This window comes from Platalea leucorodia (assembly GCF_965183815.1).
Source record: "Platalea leucorodia genome assembly, chromosome: 1".
Classification (NCBI taxonomy): domain Eukaryota; kingdom Metazoa; phylum Chordata; class Aves; order Pelecaniformes; family Threskiornithidae; genus Platalea; species Platalea leucorodia.
In genome coordinates, this window is record NC_138823.1 from 103,952,121 (window position 1) to 103,971,758 (window position 19,638).

The 19,638-nt window shown below is 37.6% G+C and overlaps 1 protein-coding gene across 4 annotated transcripts in view; it reads left to right on the plus strand.

The window, feature by feature from the left end:
- Positions 1 to 19,638, plus strand: part of CTDP1 (CTD phosphatase subunit 1) — a 121,483-nt gene that overhangs the window by 77,600 nt on the left and 24,245 nt on the right. For 2 of the 4 annotated variants that reach the window (XM_082322832.1, XM_082322833.1), the window contains one exon: positions 2,775 to 2,962. In XM_082322832.1, coding sequence (XP_082178958.1) covers positions 2,775 to 2,962 — 188 coding nt within the window. Of the gene's footprint in view, positions 1 to 2,774; positions 2,963 to 19,638 lie in introns of those variants that run through there. The other 2 variants (XM_082322834.1, XM_082322835.1) reach the window with 2 other exon arrangements.

The window sequence follows — 19,638 nt, forward strand, 5'->3', positions numbered from 1 at the left end:
AGAGAAGAAAGACATGGCAATAACTAGACCGCTAGTCTGTCAAAACTGTTCACACAAAGTAGATTTTTCAAAGACTAAAAGTTCAGTTTGCGAGAGACATCTGTGACACTGAATGTCTATCAACCTAACTTTGTCCTTTGAAAACTTTAACATATTTTGTAGTGAGAATGTAGTTTTAAACATACAACTTTCTGGAAAAGCATTGCTTTTGGAAGGAAGGGATGTAATTTTAATTGTAAGACTTGCTGGAAAGGAGTTGCTAGAGCTGTAGATCTGTGCTGCCATTTGACTGTCAATTGCTGGCCATGTTGGCTACAGTGAGTATCTTCTAACAAAGCTATACAGGCATGGGGTTCCTGCCATCCCATCCCAAACTGTAACACTTAAACACTTGAGACTTTCTGTGTATTCTGTACATACCAAAAAATCCCTACCCTGTGTACTTTCCACACTTCTGCCAGGTTCACTGTTGGCTTATCTCTAGCTGCCTTTTCAGTCTCCCTCACCCTGGATTGTGTTCCATGAGTCTTATTTTCCATGCATATGACAACTTCTGGTCATGGGAGAAGCATTTTTGGACTAATGTAATTTGATTTGACACAGCAATTCCTAAAGTTTCTACCTGAAACTGTCATCGGTGTTTAGATGCACTAAGCTGGTATGGGGTTCCTTTTTTATTATGGTTTCCTTACAGCCTTCACAATGAAAGAGCTGGGCATTAGACAGCAATGTTTCAGGTAGTAAAAATGTACGGAGACAAGGGCAAATGGAAAAACAGCTTAAACTGTAGATCTAAGAAATTTGCAAGTTACTTTTCATTTTGTATAGAAGTCATTCCATCCAAGGGTAGTATAGCCTGGATTTTTAAATCCAGTTTTAAACCTTGAGTAGTAGAACTCTGAAACAATTACATATTTTTTTCACAAGTATACTTTGTAACAAGTTCCTTGCTTTCCCTTACGCTGGCTAGTCTCCTCAAAATTATTATTTTAGGATGTTTTGAAGTACTACTTACATTTTGGGGTTTTTTTAATTATTATTATTCCTTCTACATCATTTCTCTTTTGCAACAATATAGATTGGCAGAATCCTCAGTGGAATGTAGCACAAGATAAGGAAGAAAAATTATTTGCTACTACCCTCAAACAGGAATAGCTGAGTGAGGCTTGTAGGAAGGTAGTAAGTCCCACAAATCCATCTGTTTAGCAGAGGACTGAAGACAAATGACACATACCCCATCTTTCTGAAGTCACCGGGAGTGTGATGGGAGTCACCCACGTGCTTGGTGAAATTGCCCTACGGTGCACCTCCATCATCTTGGGTCACGCGCCTTTTCTCTCTCTGTAGGACATCAGAAAATAGGTCTTTCACTGTTACCAAACTTCTATATTTTCTATTTCCTCTCCCTCCTTGCTTGCAAGCTCTCCCTTGAGTTCCCTTTCTCTGAAAAAGGTATTTCAGTTACCTCTACCACATCTCTAGTAGAGTACTGGCAAGGTGTAGATCTCTTGCATTTAGTTTGATAAACAGAGGGTAGCTTTGACTTTCCTTCCATGCATATCAAGATAAACAAAGAAATTGGAGGTGCATTCATGAAGGACCAGATATAAGTGACTTTCTCACAGCTTTCTTCTAGCTTTTGGGATTATCAGTGTAAACGCAGTGGATGAGCTGTGTAAAATCTTTTGGTCCATATTCATATACAGGGTCTCTCTTTTTGATAAAGCAGGTGTGGCACTACTGAGAACAGAGGGTTGTTGTGAAGCATATTTTAACTTATGCTGAGATGAGCTTATTTTATTTTAACTTATGCTGAGAAAATTTTAGGAAAAAATCTTAAATATCAGTAGAGAAATACTCACACGTAGCTTCTTTCCATGTCCTCTGCCATTCACAAAAATAGAGAGACCATGGGATCTTCACCTATGTTTTCTCATGTTTTCATCTCTTTCTGGAGGTTGAATGCTGGCTCAAAGAGAACATAACCTTTTGAAGCTCAGCAGGGTAGCTCATGAGTATGATTTGCTTTTAATGATGGTTTCAGCAGTTCCAGACCTGTCAGAGCAAATGAGCATGTTTTTAGAGGAGTATCAAATCTCATGCTAACTTTTCAGAAGTGAAGGCCAAACAATTATTTAATGAAATGTGTAAACGTTTTGAGAGATTTGCCTTTATTAATTAGCATAAATAGACAATCTGGATAGAATGGGATTCTGTACATTCTGTTCCATTCATACTGTATTATTTAGGAATACACTTCTTTAATGTTATATATCTATCAAGGAATAACTGTAAATATAAGAATACTTTTTAGCTAGAGATTTTAATATGCCTTGCCCAAGTGATTCTATATGTTATAATAGTAAAAAAATATGTATAGTATAAAGTATATGTTATTTTGTGTTACAATAGTATAAAACATCTATCCCTTTAATGTCATAAGACAGCACTTTTTTCATAATAGTTTCTTGTTTACAGCTGTTCATGTTGTTATAATAAAGTGCAAACAGCTTCAAATGTGGCTGTATCATGTATGTGAGTATATGTATATCAAGTTAAACATAGACTAAATATACTTAATTTGAATAGAATGTTGTTAGAGCTGTTACAGAAACTGTGTTGAAGACATTGGGGTTTAATCTGAATTTTCAAGGAGAAGGTCAAGGAAAGTTGAAGCATATTCTTAATGATTATTCAAGAGCAATCCGATAATTATGAAAGATTGATATAGAATAGTCTGTTAGCGGATACACTGACACTCTACTCTTTGGCAGGTGGATGACATCTTAGGAGAAGGCAGTGATGAAAGCGATAGTGAAAAAAAAAAGCCAGAAGAAGAAGGTGAAAAACCTCAGACTAGCGCAACAGAGACTCTAGGAATGAAAACAGATCAGAGACCTGGATCATCATCATCGTCATCATCATCGTCAAGTGAACGAAGCTTAGCAGGCAGTGTACCCAGGTATGAGTTTTTCAAATGTAAAAAGAAGCGTTAATGACATTTCATTGTGTTCATGCACTGTTCAGCATGCTTTTTGGCAATGCAATCTTTGTTGTTGTTAACCTCTGTATGTAGGTAGCTTTTTTTTTTTTGTAACTGTGAAATTGTCGTGCTTACCTCTGCAATGTTTTGGGATTGATTTAAGGAAATGATCATAGTTGAATGTCTGTTGAGAACCAGGATATCGCCTGTTTTGAAAGAATTGAAGGCCACCAAACTGCACTTATTTTAAAGTAGTCTTGATCCTGAATCAGATATAGGGCTATGTCCTCTGCAGTGTTACTTTAAGTAAAATAAAGCAGAGTTTTGGAAAGCTATGGTTTTTTCATCCTGAATTTTTGAGATATTTTTATATGGGAAATTCATAAAAATGAGGTTGTTGAGATGATTTTCTGCTTTAGTCTCTTAGAAAGAAATTTAAACTTGCTAGTCTCTTCTACAAAAATTATTTTAGTGTCCCACCATTGACTGTTGAATTATGACTATCAACTAGTTTGCTAGTAAAGTAGAACTTGATAGAATATGTGCATATTTTACATCTTAATCTGCAGCCCCTGAATAGTTTTTAAGCCTAACAATATAAGGTGAAGATTACAGCAGTTTTAATTTAGAATTGCTGGGACCATTATCTTGTACCACAAAGTGCTAAAAGTGCAAACATGACTCAGATGTGCATTGTAGTTTCTTTCTGCTCTCATAACCAGACTCTGTTCTCACTCATAAGAATTTAAGCTCTAATAGTTTTTCCTTAACGGAGGATAAGTAGTAGGACTTAAGCAACTTTTTTACATTATTTTAACTTTTGTGAGCTTTGTTCTAGCATACAAAGAATGTATGAGAGAAATTGCGAAACCACCACAGAATGCAATATATAAATATTCGTGAGGAGATTTTGATTGGGGTAGCAAGGTTGTTGTGTGTCAGTTTACTGGAGAAAGAGCTATGTGGGAAGCTTGCACAGGCCTTTTAGTTTATCATGGGTACGTCTAATCATTGAGAATCTTCAGAAAAATGTCAGTCTAAAAGGTATGAGAATTTAATCTGTCTCACATAGATAGAAGAAAAATTCCCTCCTAAATGAAGTTTGGAAGAGGAAAGGCAAGCCAGTGATTAATATTTTTAGAGTACCATTTGAAGCAGCGAGGCATGGTGGTGGCATGTCACTGTTAATTCATCCTGATACTGTGATGTTTTGTTGTTCTAGAAAATACACCAAATTCTGAAACACAAAAGGCAAAAAGAATAGTACTAAAGAGTATTGCTTAGGGGGTTATTGCTAAATACTGTTCCCCGTGTATGGTTTACAAAGATAGAGCAAGTACATTTGTAACTAACTTTTGCTCTATATAGGAAAGTTCATAAGTAAGCCTGGCAGTACTTCTGCATTCAGAAGCCATTTAGAGGTAGTAGTGTTGTTGCTAGAATAAAGTCTTTGAGAGGGCTTCTTAAGTAACTTTTCTATTTTTGACCTTTCTACCTCTTAAGAGTTTCCCTGTCAGTTTGTTAAATTGCATCCAGGATTGAACCTGAATGGAGTGCTGGAAAACATACTCGCAAAGTGCTGCTTCAGATGCTTGACCCAGTGTCTGCTAGGCAGGAAATTCTGCATGATAGAAAGGAGCCTCCACCCGTCATCCTAATTCCATTTTAAGGTTGAAGTTTTAAATTGACGTTTTCGTGCTCAGTCAGTGTTGTGCGTGCTAAAGAGACACCGTACCAGAGAGGTAATGTAAAAACAGTTTAACAACTGGACAGGATTAACAGCAGGATTAAAATCTCCAGGACCTTAGTCTACTCCAACACAAATACTAGCTACAGTTTCTGGGGGCCACATTTCTAAAAGCTAAGTGCTATACAAGCATATATGTCCCAACAAGATTTCAAGTTCCTTTTCTGAAAATTGGAGTCTTTGGGATGTTAGGAGCATCATGCGGCTGAACTTGTATTTAATAATTTTAAATTATTTCTGCTCTGTCATGTAGCCTGAAGTTGCGAGTTATTTGTTATCATGAACACCATCACCTCTTGGCACATTAAGAAAACAGCAGCTTTATATTCTAAAGGCCAGTCCCAACTATTCATTATGTAAATCCACCCTGGACCAGCTGTTTAAATCATTATTTCTCAACTTGTTGTGATCACCTTGATGTCCATATTTTAGTTATTAATGTTTCCAGAAAACAAAAGATGAACAAGAGAAAGGCAGTCCAAATATGATCCAGTACTCTCATGTTCTGGCTCAGCTCATTCCTTGCAGGGAGAGGCCTGCAGAGACTGTAGGTTCCTGGTAAGCAATGCTCCATTACACCTTTCTAGTAGTTGCTGACACTGAAACCATAGCACTTATAAGATAGAAATGTAGCACTTCTGTTTAATGTTAGTCTTCAACTCTCCGCTGGGTTAAAAACTGGCTGGACGGCCGAGCCCAGAGGGTGGTGGTGAGTAGAGCTAAATCCAGTTGGTGGCTGGTCACAATTGTGTTCCCCAGGGCTCAGTATCGGGGCCGGTCCTGTTTAATATCTTTATTGATGATCTGGAGGAGGGGATCGAGTGCACCCTCACTAAGTTTGCAGATGACACCAAGTTGGGTGGAAGTGTTGATCTGCTGGAGGGTAGGAAGGCCCTGCAGAAGGACCTGGACAGGCTGGATCAATGGGCTGGGGCCAACTGTATGAGGTTCAACAAGGCTCAGTGCCGGGTGCTGCACTTGGGTCACAACAACCCCATGCAACGCTACAGGCTGGGGGAGGAGTGGCTGGAGAGCTGCCTGGCAGAAAAGGACCTGGGGGTGGTGGTTGACAGCCGCCTGAACATGAGCCAGCAGTGTGCCCAGGTGGCCAAGAGGGCCAATAGCATCCTGGCGTGTATCAGGAATAGTGTGGCCAGCAGGACCAGGGAGGTGATAGTGCCCCTGTACCTGGCACTGGTGAGGCCGCACCTCGAGTGCTGTGTTCAGTTTTGGGCCCCTCACTACAAGAAGGACATGGAGGTGCTGGAGCGTGTCCAGAGAAGGGCAATGAAGCTGGTGAAGGGTCTGGAGCACAAGTCTTATGAGGAGCGGCTGAGGGAGCTGGGGCTGTTTAGCCTGGAGAAGAGGAGGCTGAGGGGAGACCTTCTTGCTCTCTCCAACTCCCTGAAAGGAGGCTGTAGTGAGGTGGGTCTTTTCTCCCAAATAACAAGCAATAGGATGAGAGGAAATGGCCTCAAGCTGCGCCAGGGGAGATTTAGGTTGGAAATGAGGAAAAACTTCTTCACCAAAAGGGTGGTCAGGCACTGGAACAGGCTGTCCAGGGAAGTGGTTGAGTCTCCATCCCTGGAGGTATTTAAATGACAGGTAGACGTGGTGCTCGAGGACCTGGTTTAGTGGTGGACTTGGCAGTGCTGGGTTAACAGTTGGACTTGATGATCTTAAGGGTCTTTTCCAACCTTAGCGATTCTATGATTCAGTCTTGAAATTTACAGAATACCTTGATCATTTCTCTGACTGGTGCCACTTCTAAAATTCTCGTAGATGGAGAAAAAATAATCTTTGAGAAATCTAAAAAAATAATCCTTGAGAAATCTAATAGCTACTTCTTGAGAGGGGGAGGGGAAATGCAGCATCTTTCCTACATCCATTTACTTTTATGACTTTTGGTAGGTACCATGCAGTTAGGTTGCCATTTGACAGCCTAGACTTGTTTAAAAATCCTGTCGTCTTATGCAGCTTAATAAAATGCTTGCCTTTATCTCACATGTCATGTTAAAAGGGTACTGCATAGACCAAACAATGAATGTGAGTTTCATACTGTGTGAAAAGATGAAATAGAAATTAGTAAATTAAAGAAACCAGTTGTTTATACTATTCACATTTGATCAGCCTCTTGTGATTATGACCAGCATAACAATAAAATACATTTGCAGCTTACTTTTATTTAGAAAATCTAAAGGAGGTAAACAAGTTTTTATTCTTAAATAGTCTTGATCTTTGTGTAGATAGCATTTTTCTGAGCTGCTTCTTATCTACTTTTTTAAAATAAAAGAATTGCAGTTTCGAGCTCTGATCCAGCTTTTGCTGAAGCAAAGAGGAGCCTGACTTCAGCAGGAGCTGGACTTGAGCTCCCTCACAGTTCTAAAATTTTCTGCTTACTGTGAAATTCCACTTAATGTAGTTGAAACATGTCACGCATGAAACTTAGTGCTCTAAGTTATGAAGAAGGAGTTATAAATCATGAAAGTGCACAGGTATTAAGAAGTGTTAGTAATGATTAATGATACATAATATGAAAAAGCTTTTGAGACTAGTAGAAATAGAATTCGTTCGTAAGAGAAAATTGAAAGTTTAGCTTCCATGGCACAGTATATACCTAGCAACAAGAGGTGTCTAATTAGTTGAGATATTTCAAGCTTTACGTTGTCAGTGCACAGTTTGCTTTATTTTTCAAGTGCATTTTGATTTCACTCTGCTGTCTCCACTGAGACTTGAGTGATAGTGAACACGTTTGCAGTTCTCATATTTCTCCTTATCTTAAACTTGCATATTGTGAAGTAGTTGCCATAATAATGTGTATTAAACAAATATACTCCATGTTAGTATGCTCTAATACTGGTCTTTGTAGGATGAGGAAAAGTCAGGTGAAAGGCTGTGGCAGTCTCAAAATAATCTATTTGGTAGAAGGATGGATAGGCACATGAAACAAATAATGCTGTTGAGAAAATTAGGTTGGGGTTTAGGTGTCAAAGGTTGGGGTTCAGCCTCTTTCATTTTGTAGATCCTGGAAATTTCTAGTGGAGATGTGAAGCCCTGTACAGCAAATGTAAGTGTGCTCTGTGCCTATTGACTTGCCTATTTTCTGATGCAGAGCAGACTTTGAAAATAGTTAATGAAATGCTTCTGTTGTATTACTGAAGCTAGGAAATCAGGTGCACTTCATTTAATAAATTGAAATGTTAAAGGAATTGGGACAACAAAACAGGAATTTGAGATGTGCTGTCTCTATCGCTGTCTTCCAGTGGCATGCCATATATCTGTGGCATGTGGTCTCCTATAATACACCTAAAATTTCCCTTAAGATATTGGAAGTATTTAGTGGTGAGTGGGAGTTAGCAGAAAAAAAAAAAAAAATCACATAATACTAATTTAGTTTCTGAGTACTTACATTTGTGTGAGATGCTGAACTGATAGTCCAATGAACCCTTCCATTTCTGTGTTCATGTGTTCTAGTGCAGGGCTTGCAGGCAGGTTCTAATTCTTGAGGGAAAGGATGTGATGGGAACCTTCAGATTTTTGAAGGATAGCTCATGCTGCAGTCACCCTGGTATGCAGTATCTCTTTATGTGCCTCACTTGTGCCTGAGGAATTACCGTCCAAGCAGAGAGTACTTCAAACAATGGGAAATGAGCCCAGCAGTGGCACTGAAGTAAAAAATAATGCAGTTTATTTACCTATGCCATAATATTAGTTTTCATGGAATCAATGCATTGTAATTTTTCATAACTTAAGTAAGAAACGGAACTGTTGTAGTAGTATTGTATTTGCTGTTAATAGTCACTATGGTATGGAGAGTCTTCCTCAGCGATCTCCAGTTTCTAATAAGCTTACGGGCTTGTTATACTGCAGGAAGTTGCGGAGAAGTAAAGGAGTGGTGGCTGCTCCTTCGTGGGAAAGACTATTTGGGTGTTGGGACTACTGAAAGCTTCCAGGTCTCGCACATGAGGCCTCCCTGAAGCACAGGGGGTTGGAGGCAGCTTGCTGGTTTTGCATCCCTCTGCTGCCAAAGCACAGTTCACAGCACCTCCATGGGCTTTTGCAGCTTGGTGTTTGGAAAAGGGCAGCTTCCTGGTGTGGGGAGGTGCGTTGGTTTTTTGTTCTAGTTTTTGCACAGGTTGGCCACCAACATGAGAGACCTTCCCTTGAGGGTGAGCAAGAATGAAGGAGGAAGGTTGCAAACATTAAAAAGATTGATGCGGTGATGCAATGAAGTGTTTGGATTATTTTAGTCATGAAAGGTTACAGCTAAAAAGTATGGTGGTTATTTGAAGTATGCTCATAAACCACACTTCTGTCTGTATCTACTGTTAAGCAATTAACTTTATTCAGACTTCACGTACATCAGACAGGTTTGATCATGTATTCACTGAAGACCTGTATGGATTTTTCATTTGATTTTCATAGGTTTTGTTCATGTTCCCACTGTGCACTTTTTAATAAACTTCTTTCTGAATGCTCTCAATTCATAGTGCCAAGGCCAGTTTTTTAGTGTTTAGTTCCAGTCTTGGTAATTTCAGCTTGTGTAAATCTGATGTAAGGGCTAACGGTTGCTCTGCTGAGAATTTCTTTACTTTGGAATGGAAATTTCAATACTTGTGTTAAGACATCTTTTTCAGCTTAAGAAGGAGGTATTCTCCTCTGAATAGCTAGTGAGAAGAAATCTTACAACTAGAAGTCATAGCTAATCTATTAGCAACAAAATTTTGCTTGCAGAATTTGATCCTCCTTTATAAAGGTATAGCTCAGTGAAATGTTTTCTTTAGCAAGATTTCTTAGTGGTAACTTCTGCATCAATCCCGAGTAGATTATGGTTTTGACTGGAGAAATCATAATTTTAAGAACAAATGGGTAAATTATAAAAGATGTCTATGAAATGGTACTTTATGCTTGGACTTCAGCTTATTTTCAAAACATCTGAAATGCCTTCTGCTTTTGTACATTCACATTGCGAGTTTGATACGTATTTCTTACTAAATTCAAGAAAAGCATTTTAAGTTACTTTGCTACAGAGTGGTATTGATCTGAAGTGTTTCAGGGAGCCTCCAGTCTTTGAAACCCTACATAGAATAAATCTTTGAACTCTGGTTGAACTAAAGGAAATTATTTTACTCATTTTTGGCTGTCTGATCAGAAAGAGTCTGCATACTAAAGCTGTCCCTTGAGTTCTTCCAAAACAGGTTTTGTCAATCTGTCTATTCTTTGTTGTCCTAATGAATGAGAGTAGTGGTTTAATTTAAAGTATGGCTGTGTTAGACGATTCACAAAGTAAGGTAAAACTTCAGCTATCTATAGAAAGGGCTTGCTAGTTCATAATCAAGGAAAACTGAGCTCAGAATCTCAGAAATCTCTCAATTGTCTTTTCTGTACCCATTTACTAGACTTTGTAAAGGAACAGTGATATTTTATGTACTACCTTAAGAATGTCGTCAATTCTTTTAAGTGTTTTCTTTTCTTTCAAATATAACAGCACTACTTTTCCACAGCTAGGAGACAGAAATTATAGTTTTGCTTTCTTTCTTGCTGCCAGAAAAGACTGCTGCAAACTCCTGTGCAAAATTTTGTTGATGACACCTTTCATCCTAATTGAACCAGTATATTCACTGTCACTATAACTTTCTTCCAGTTCCCAGTCTTGAGACACTCAGCTTTGAGAATCTTGGGACCTAAGTTTTTACAGCTCAATGCTTCCCAGGCTGTCAGCCTTGCATTTGTTATTCGTAGTAATCTGAATTTTTTTCAAAAACCATTTCTGTGACAACCTATTCAAAATGTATTAAGGAACTACCTGGTAGATGATCAAAGTCTTGTTGAAAGTACCCTTAATAGCCAACAGCACGTCTCAAATATGTCTGACAAAATAATTGTGGGAATTCAAGCATTTTGCCAAAGAATGCTCATCCTCTGTTTTTTCATGAAAGCAACTCATCACATTGTTTCATGAGTAAAGTCTTAGTGTTATTACACTGTATGGTCTTCCAGAATTCCTCTCTAAATGGTACGAGTATGCTGTTGATTTGATTTTTACAATATAGAAAAGCTGAAGATATAAATTTAGAAATATTGGTGGTTTAAAGTCATCCTTTCCTGCCTCCTGGATTGCTTGCTGCATCAGCATAGCTCACTTAATCATCAAGCAGTCTGCCTGGTGAAGAGCCTCTCTGTAAGGTCACCCTAGAGAGAGAACACATTGCGTGAAGATAATTTTAAGAATTAAATCTTTCATTAGCTCCTTTCTCTTGAAGTAGATTTTATTTAAAGGGACACTCAGTATGACTAACTGCAAAATGAAAAGGGGATCGATATTTTTGTATTTGGTCAACACTTGGATGTGCAAGAGAACATCATGCTTAATTCTGGAGAGAACAAATCCTAAAGTAAACAATTACTCGCTGTTGTATGTAATTGGAAAATTTTGTTTGTCTGAAGAAAAATTTAACTTTATTTTGCTCTCATTGATATATCTCTTCCCAAGTAATTGCTGCAGATGTTTAATCTGAATCTCTGTGGTGTGGGGTTATTCTGAACTACTTAAGTTTCTGGAGCAGTAGAGTTTAGTCATGCATGATACCGAGGTCCTTTTGTAAGTCTCCCGTTCGGATCTCTCTCTATAAGAACTGGAGTTAATTCTTGGAATTGGCCCAAACTGTAATATAAGCCCATTTCTAAAACTGCACTGTGGTTTTGGCTGTGGGCCTGCCATGTCAATGGCTGTGGGATTACAGAGGAAAACGTCTCATCTTAAAGACTCTGTTCCCTCAAAACGTGTTAGGTCTATCTTTGTGTTGCAGAAGCAGCACTTCAGTTAAGCGTTGGTGAATTAGGTTGAACCTTGCAGCTTGTTTGGGTGGTTTAAGATCTCTGCATGGAATTAAGATTGCTGGAAAACTTCAGAAAGCAAATACAGCCCATTTCTTGATATTGGCAATGAGATAATGAATCCACAATCAAACAAAATATGTTTGATAGGAGCTGCAGCTCATTATTGTTCCTTGATGTAGCCTGGTATATAAATACAGTTTTCCTACTTGAATACTATGTGTTAATAAGCATGTCGCTTCATTTTAGTGAGATCCAGTAGGTCTCGTAGCTGAAGGAGGAAACCCACTCAGCCTTGGAAGACAATGAATAATCACTGAGCAGGGAAAAACACAGACCTAAACTCTACAAAATTAAAGATCACTGACAGGCAATCACCTCCTCTCCCAGTTGTGGGAAAAGCTGATTTGCTTTAAGAATTTGCAGTGAGAGGTGGCATTTGTCAGCTTGAAGGTACTTCCCTGGAAATTCCTGTTTTTAAGGTGGAGCAAGTAAAGGAAGCTCAATATAGATGATGTGATGGTTCCAATTCTATAGACTGTTAGGCTTCTGAAGTTTCAAGTTGTTGGGAAAAGTTTGAGGTTGTTTCACAGAGGACAGCCCAAATTTCTCTCTGTAATTATTACCGTGATTAGTCTAATTTCTTATAAATTCGGTCTAATTCAACATTCTAAATTCAACATCTGAGAAGAAAGCAAGCTTCAGGTAATAAGAGCACGTGATTAATACTTGTTTTATATAACAGAAAATTCTGGTTAAAAATTTTGCAAGGTGACCACAAGTACTTTTTTCTTGGCTTTAAACCTTAACTGATATGGGTAATACAACACTTGAACTAGCTAGTGTGTTTCAAGCCTGTGCAATACCCTTGTGAAGAGTTTAGGCAGCTATTCAAGAAGGGTATTTTGAGGCATTAAGAATTGAAATTTCCGCCAACTTCCTTTTCCCAAAAAGCATTGATTGAATTCAACTTGCGAAGGGGAAATTTTTGTTGTTGTTTTCTGGTGATACAAATTTTTCCTGATAGAACGGTAGTTCTAATAGTTACAACAAGGTAAGAGCATGTTTAAATGACTGAACTGCCTTGCATTTCTAACAGTTTGGAAGTAAACAGACTCTTTGTACGTAGTACATATAAGCAATTAAAAAATTACTGTAGCTTCAGTTAGGTTTTTTTCCAGAAGCAATGGTGAAACACTCCAGACTGAAATCCAGGATCAGCTTCTAAAGACAAGCGCTCCTGTTGGCAGCACATCTTGCTGTTTTCACATGAGCCGGCTGTTCTGCAGAATTTTAATGTTGCTTCTGTTTGGAAGTGATTTTGATGAAGACTCTAAGAAGGAAGAGGGCTCTGGGCATGCAAAGCATAAATTTGCTTCTGCACTTAACTGTCATTATTGAATTGAGCGTCCACTGTAAACATTAAAGATAAGTTTCCATTTAGGAATGGTTTTGCTTGAAAGCTCTCGTAAGACAAAATTAATACTGGGGCAATAACAGCTTTTTGTAGCCACTTTAAATAAATCAATTTGTTTCCTCCAAAGGTGATTTTTCTTTTTTTGAGGGATTTTGGTTGTTTGTTTGTTTTTTTTTTTTAATGTTTCTAGTCCCAAATGCTCTACCTTCTGTACTATGTTGAAGCAATCATTTTCACTGATAGGCAGCTAGAAAATTGTAGATCCTGGTTCCAGAAGGTTGAGTAAATGGAAACAAACAAAAAAAAACCAAAAAGCAGAAGGCATTGATAGATTCTTAATTTAAACAATAAAATCAAAAACGCACAGGAAGTGAGTGTTTGATTGTTGATACTACGGGGTTTTTTCTTAGTACAGGAATTTTTTTTGAGTTTATATCCATTTTCTCATAAAGAAAACATTATTTTGAAGTATCTATACTGTATCTATCCCCCTCTTCACCACACTTATTCACACTGTTTCTAATATGTTAGAATCAGAATATATTCTCAGAATATTCCTAACTACTTTTATTTAGGGTTGTAATGAAATACTTATGGATATAAAACTAACTGCTGATGTGCACACAGTTGTCTTGTAAAAATGTATTCTAGTGGTGTGAGGAGGTAGGCAGCAAAGAGTTACTGCATACTAATTGAACTGCAGCCTGGTAAAGATTTTTTTGTGTGGGGGGCAAATATCTAAAATACTTATACAAGCTGACCTTTTTGCTGTTGTACCAACTAGAAATAACGCTGCTGTAGTGCCTACGAACCTGTTACATTCCAAGTCCTTCTGGACTTACTTAGCTTAAAAGGGCTAAAAAGCAAACTGGGCAGAATGGAGGCTTTGGCAGGTGATAAATTGTTGTGATGGAAGTCATTTGTTTTTGCAGATGTGGTTCTCAGGTAAACGTTTTAATAGGTGGGATCAGTAGCATTAAGTTGCCTGACACTTCCTTCTTGCATAACTCCATTTTACTGGCTTTAACTTTGCCAGACATAAACTGCTAGAGCTAAAATACTCTGACTACCTCTGTGCTTAACACTTCATTGCTTTTGAAAAAATTAAGTAAAAAGATTCAGTCATTTAAGCTGGGGGGAGAAAGTTGGTTTTTTTTTTTAAAAAAAAAAAAACAAACAAACAAACAAACAAACACTAGTTTTCCAGTATTGAAAAAACTGTTTGTGGCTTGGTAACCCTTGATTTTGGAGTGCTGGATCTCAGGTGACAGGTTGCATATCTATCGAGGATGTGCCTTTTTCAGTCCCTCTTGAAAACTGTCCAAATGTGGCAAAGTTCCAAGTATGTGTGTTTCTCCCAGCAGTTTGTTAGGCATGTGTTAGCCCATCCTTATTCACATTTTATGCGATTATAAAGTATCTCCTGCTGGAGAAATGAAAGGTGCTGTAATCCAGAATACTTAGGATTCTAAAGGTGAAGACATATCCTAAAAAGCAAGAGTCCTTCAGCTGTAGTCTTTGTCTGATTCGGTAAGGATCTGATTAGTGACCACCTTCAGAGGTTGCTTTAGGCAACTGGAGCGCATCCCATCAACATTTAACCACATTCTTTAAGTAGTAAGAACATTATTTCTTTTGACAGTTGATACTTTTGCTTCAAATATACTGTTAAGGTTGATTCTCAGCTCTTTATCTTTGTGTCCCTCTCATATTCCTAGTAAAACAGACCTCTCCAAACTTATGTATATCCGAATCAGTCGTTCTATCCCCGCTTCTCCTCAGAGAAAAATAATTAGTTTGAGGAGATAGTTTATTTCACCGACTTTGAGTGTCTACACTTAGTCAGGTAAATCTCACCCTTTGGTGTTTCTTGTCTCTGTTTTAAGGCACAAAAATTTATTTTTAAGAGCAAACCATGCAAAGGATAGCTATACTTGAAAAATGTGGTTATAGCCCGTGCTTTGTTTCCTTTGAGTAGCTTTGTTTCATGAGAAGTAGATTTGATTGAAGTGAAAGACTGTCCAAGCTCTTAAGTGATTCCTTACTTATAGCAATCTTTTATCATAAAGCTTTAGTATGTACTCGTGAGTTATTCTAAGCGTGTCTTTACTCGTTGATCTCTGCAGCTTTAGCTGAAATTTGAAAATTAAGTGGATTTTTAAGCAGAAAAGTTCAACAGTATTAGAATGTAATTGCAAATGTCTAGAGAAGTCACTGACAAACTCAACTGTTATAACACCATATTGGAAGCATTTTATAATTATGAGTGGAGAATTAAAAAATGCAGAAGGAGGAATCAAGAGAGCTGGAGATCTTACTCTTAAAATGGCATCTACTTGCCAGCATGCCTCTCTCTATCATGCCACTTACTGTCGTTAAACTACATTTCTTTTTTTTTTCTTTTTAAAGATGCCAATCTTATCATTTGACTGTAAACATACTTCTAAAAATCATTCTTATGCTATGGCCTCACAAATAATATATATATATAATGGGTTATGCTTCATTTGCAAGTGTAAGTAACATTGCAGTTTGCTAAGCCAGTCTTTCTTTAGGAAGGCTATTTGAAGACTTCTACAACAGGGAAAATAACTATTTGGATGTCATATAAGTTTGTAAGTTTGAATGCATATTTTCACCAAAATATTGCCTCTGAAATTTCATTTTGATGATATAGAGGGTTACACTGTACCTGCGTAAAACAGAAAATCAATCATCTTAACTGCCTGAAAGAATTTCACGTTTAAATTTTGCCGTATATTGCTCAGTGGACTTGAATCACTGTAGAAGCAAACTTGTAGGCTTCTTAACAAATTGGGAAGAATTTCCACTGTATTTATATTGTTTAAAGCTTTTCCTTGGTTTTAGTTGTCATTTGCCTGTTAGGTAACTGCTAGTCTTTCAGTCTGTGGCTGATGGTGCAAGTCCTGTAACAGCGCAACCAGAAAGACGGGGAGTTCTGTCTCCTCATTAATGAGGTTAAGCATCATTGGTTTTCCTCGTAAAACACCGAGTTACTCGATAATTAATTTAAAGCTATTACAGTATATAGTTTTTAAGCTGTCTTATTAGAGAAACTGCTTGCTTTTTTTCCTTCTGATGATTAGAGCAAAATGGAAGATCCAGCATGACTTCTGCCCCGAGGAAGCCGCCAGCTGCAGGCAGTGCCTGTCTGCGTGTTTTCGCAGAGGGGAAGGGCAGGGCAGAGGGGTTTTTTTCCCCCGACCACGTGAGATCATTTTGTTAGAGCAAAACTACTTTTCACATCGGCAGCAACCAAAAGAACTGTGAGGCTCATTTGTTACTCCTGGCTTGGAAAACAAGCTACTACTCTGACTGCTTGCTGCTCTTCAGTGTCTCCTTGTATCAGCAAAATTAACAGTTAAGGGTTCAAGAGAAGTATTGTTACGGGCAAGTCACTTAGGCAAGCAAGGGGAAAGGAGGGCTTCCTGCGGGGAGGGACTGCAGAAATCTTTCTTCTTTGTCAGCTTAATATTCCGATGTTTTTCCACTGGGAAGACATCTACCTTCTGAAAAAGCTACCAAACAGAGTTTATCTTTTTGCCCTCCAGCAAGGTTTGTCGGGCTCAGCAAAGAGGGTTAATGGTATGAAGGATCCTACCAACTCCTTAGGTGCCTGTGCCATCGCACTGGTCCGACAGGATTCAGCCTCTGCCTATTTTTCACTATTTTTCACATTGTTCACTTCTGTTTAAAGTCTGCTTTTGTTCTAGAGGTTTTTTCTTATCTGGGTAGAAATACTGCTTGCTTTTAAAAGAGCATGAGGAACGCACAGATGATTTGCTAAAAGTCAGTGAGGGATTCTCTCTTTTAGTCTACATTTCAGGTGACTTAGGGAGTTCAATATGTATTTCTATGCCTGGTTTGTAGACACACACACACACCTCCATGAAAACGTTGAAGGATCTTGTGGCTTTACATTCGTGTTATTTTTCTATTTGAAAAATATATATGCTGAGAAGTTCAGAAGTTTTCTGAATTTGGCCAGAATAGATGCATAGAAAAATTAGTTTGAAAATATTTTTTTTGTTAAAGGTTAAAGGTGTTAATGCTACATGTTATCTCAAAGCTACTTTACTGATTGAGTTGTCTTTTCTTAAGATTTAGAGAAATCTTCTTGACTTTAAGATTGAATCATGTTGCTCTTTTATACACAATATTTGAAACAATAGTATTTGCAAAATAGCAACAATATTCTACTCCTTTGCTGTGCCTGAATTATGTCATTTAGCTAACTTGTTCATGTGTCCTTTCTTGGATGCACAGGAGGAGTTGTAATGCTTCATAGATTTCTTTTCACAGAGGATTCAAAGTTCCATTGCTATGAAAGGATTATACCCAATTTGCTCTGCTTTGTTCTGTATAATCTCCCTAGAAAGTTTTTACTAACAGAAAGGTCTCTGTAAGTCCTTCTGTGCCAAAAATTTGATTTTCAAGTTTTTTCAATATTAAATTAAATTAGGTCTCCAATCTGCTATAATGAGTGCCTGATAAAACTAGAGGGGTTTTGTAGCTATGGTATGTTATGCCTAGGGGACTAACTTTAAACCATATGGAAATGTTGGGTTGAAAAATGGGTATGTGTTAGTTTTATCAGGGTTTTGTGGCATTGGTGTGCCAGTAGCAGGTGAAGGTGCAGAGGAGTGAATTTTCTACACCCTTGTAAACCCACAGGTGGATGGAAAGATGCTGAAAGTTATTGGTAGGTAGATGTGCTCCAAGGAATAAAAATGTGTGATGCTATTTTTAATATGCTATTTTATTTGATAGTATGAAAAAAAAAAAAAAAGCCAGGCATGCCTGACTAAATTGATTAACGAATATTACACTTCTATTTAAAAAAAGAAAGGGGAAAAAAAAAACCTAAAATAATTATTTTCTACAAATGAAAGGGTATCTGGGTGATCTGCCACAAAAGAGGACAACAGTGGTAGAAAAGGAAGTTTTCTTTCTAGGAAGACTGAATGGAGTGTTCTAATACAAGTATTTTGAGTTTTTTAACTCAAAATTATCATTTCAGTGAAAAACATTTTTCTTCTTCAATTGCTATTATATGCTATCTGATTGAGGGAACTGTTCCCCAGGGGGATTTTTGAGATATAAGCTATGCCATTTTGCTTGGTTTTTAAAGAGAAGTTATCTTTCTATTAATATCTTAAACCTTCAGAGCTGGTCTGTGTGTCCTTCACTTTTAGCTTTTGTGTTTAGTTTTCTTCTGCCACTGCAGTAAAGAAGTTTTTTATTCCTAATTTAAAGGAATTAAGCTTTATGATCTCAAATGGAAAAATTCATGTGGACAAGTCTAAAAACTCATAAATCATAGTTTGGACTACTCTAGCTGTTCAGGAAACAAAATTAGCAAAAGCATAAAATAAAATAGTCAGTAATTGGAGTATAATTTATTTCTCTGTTGGTTTTGAAGAATCTTCTGTTTTATTTCTGTATGTCATTCAGCTACAAAAAGAAAAAAATAATTTGTAACACTGCTGCTTGATAGGCTATCACTTGAGCTATGCAAGATTTGGCTCCTTTGTATGCTTTCAAATCACTTTTTCAGCTATGATTTCATTACTTTACTATAATAAGCCATACTCTAAATGTACTAACAGCATGACCAGCCAGCATTATAATAATGCATGATAGAAAAATATTGCTTTGTTCAGAAAATTCTAATACTCTCCTGTTTACAAGGGACTTTACAAAATGTAGGTTATTTTCTCTGTGGAGCTATTGGATGTTTTTCTTTTTACACTTGGCTAATCTCAGATTTAATGATTTCCCAGCAGTCACACTTCCAAAGTTGGTGTAAGCCAGATGAGCATTAATGATGGTGATGTGATTGGGTGAGTAGAGATTCTTGGTGGATTAAACCAAGAGTACTGGAGTTGTGCGGATGTATGATTTCTTTTAAATTCCTTCAAAAATAAATCAGACAAGAAACTATAGCACACATGATGCTAAATGTTCAAAAAGTTGTGAGAAATGAAGACGCAGTCTCTGTGTATGTAGTAGGTACCCAGCTCTCGGCGGAGAAGCAAATAGTGGTAGTGAGTATGCGCTTGGGTTCTTAGAGGTTGTATCTACATTAGTGTTTCAGCCCAGGTCAGCAGTGTGCCTTCGAAGCAATGCTTTGGTGTGCCTCCCAGAGGGGTCTTAAAGTTCACCCTTTCCTTTAGGTCAATCTAAGCTGAGATGTAACTCTTAAGAGCTTGCCTGCTGTGCTCCAGCCACTAAGGCACCTTCAGTTCACAGGATGACCTTATAGCTCGTCTACACTAAAACTCTATTTCCGTCTTTAATCAGCCATATGGTCCATGTGCCAAATGTATTTTCTTGGTACATACATTGTCAACAGGGCAATAGTATATAAGTCACCTGGAGTGACTTTTAAACTTTTGTATGCTTTCAGGGTTGGATTCCTTTTCCGTTGCTTTTGATAGTCTATATACCTAGACAGTGTTCACAATTTTGTATTATTTCTTCTTGACCATTTAAATGTTGGGACATTGCAGTGTACTGCTTTATTTTAAAATTTCAAGTGGTAAATTACTTAAATTAGAAGAGTGGCACTGATGAATGGCAAAATCAGCTATATAACCAAATGAATGCATGGCTTAGTTTCATATAGAAGCA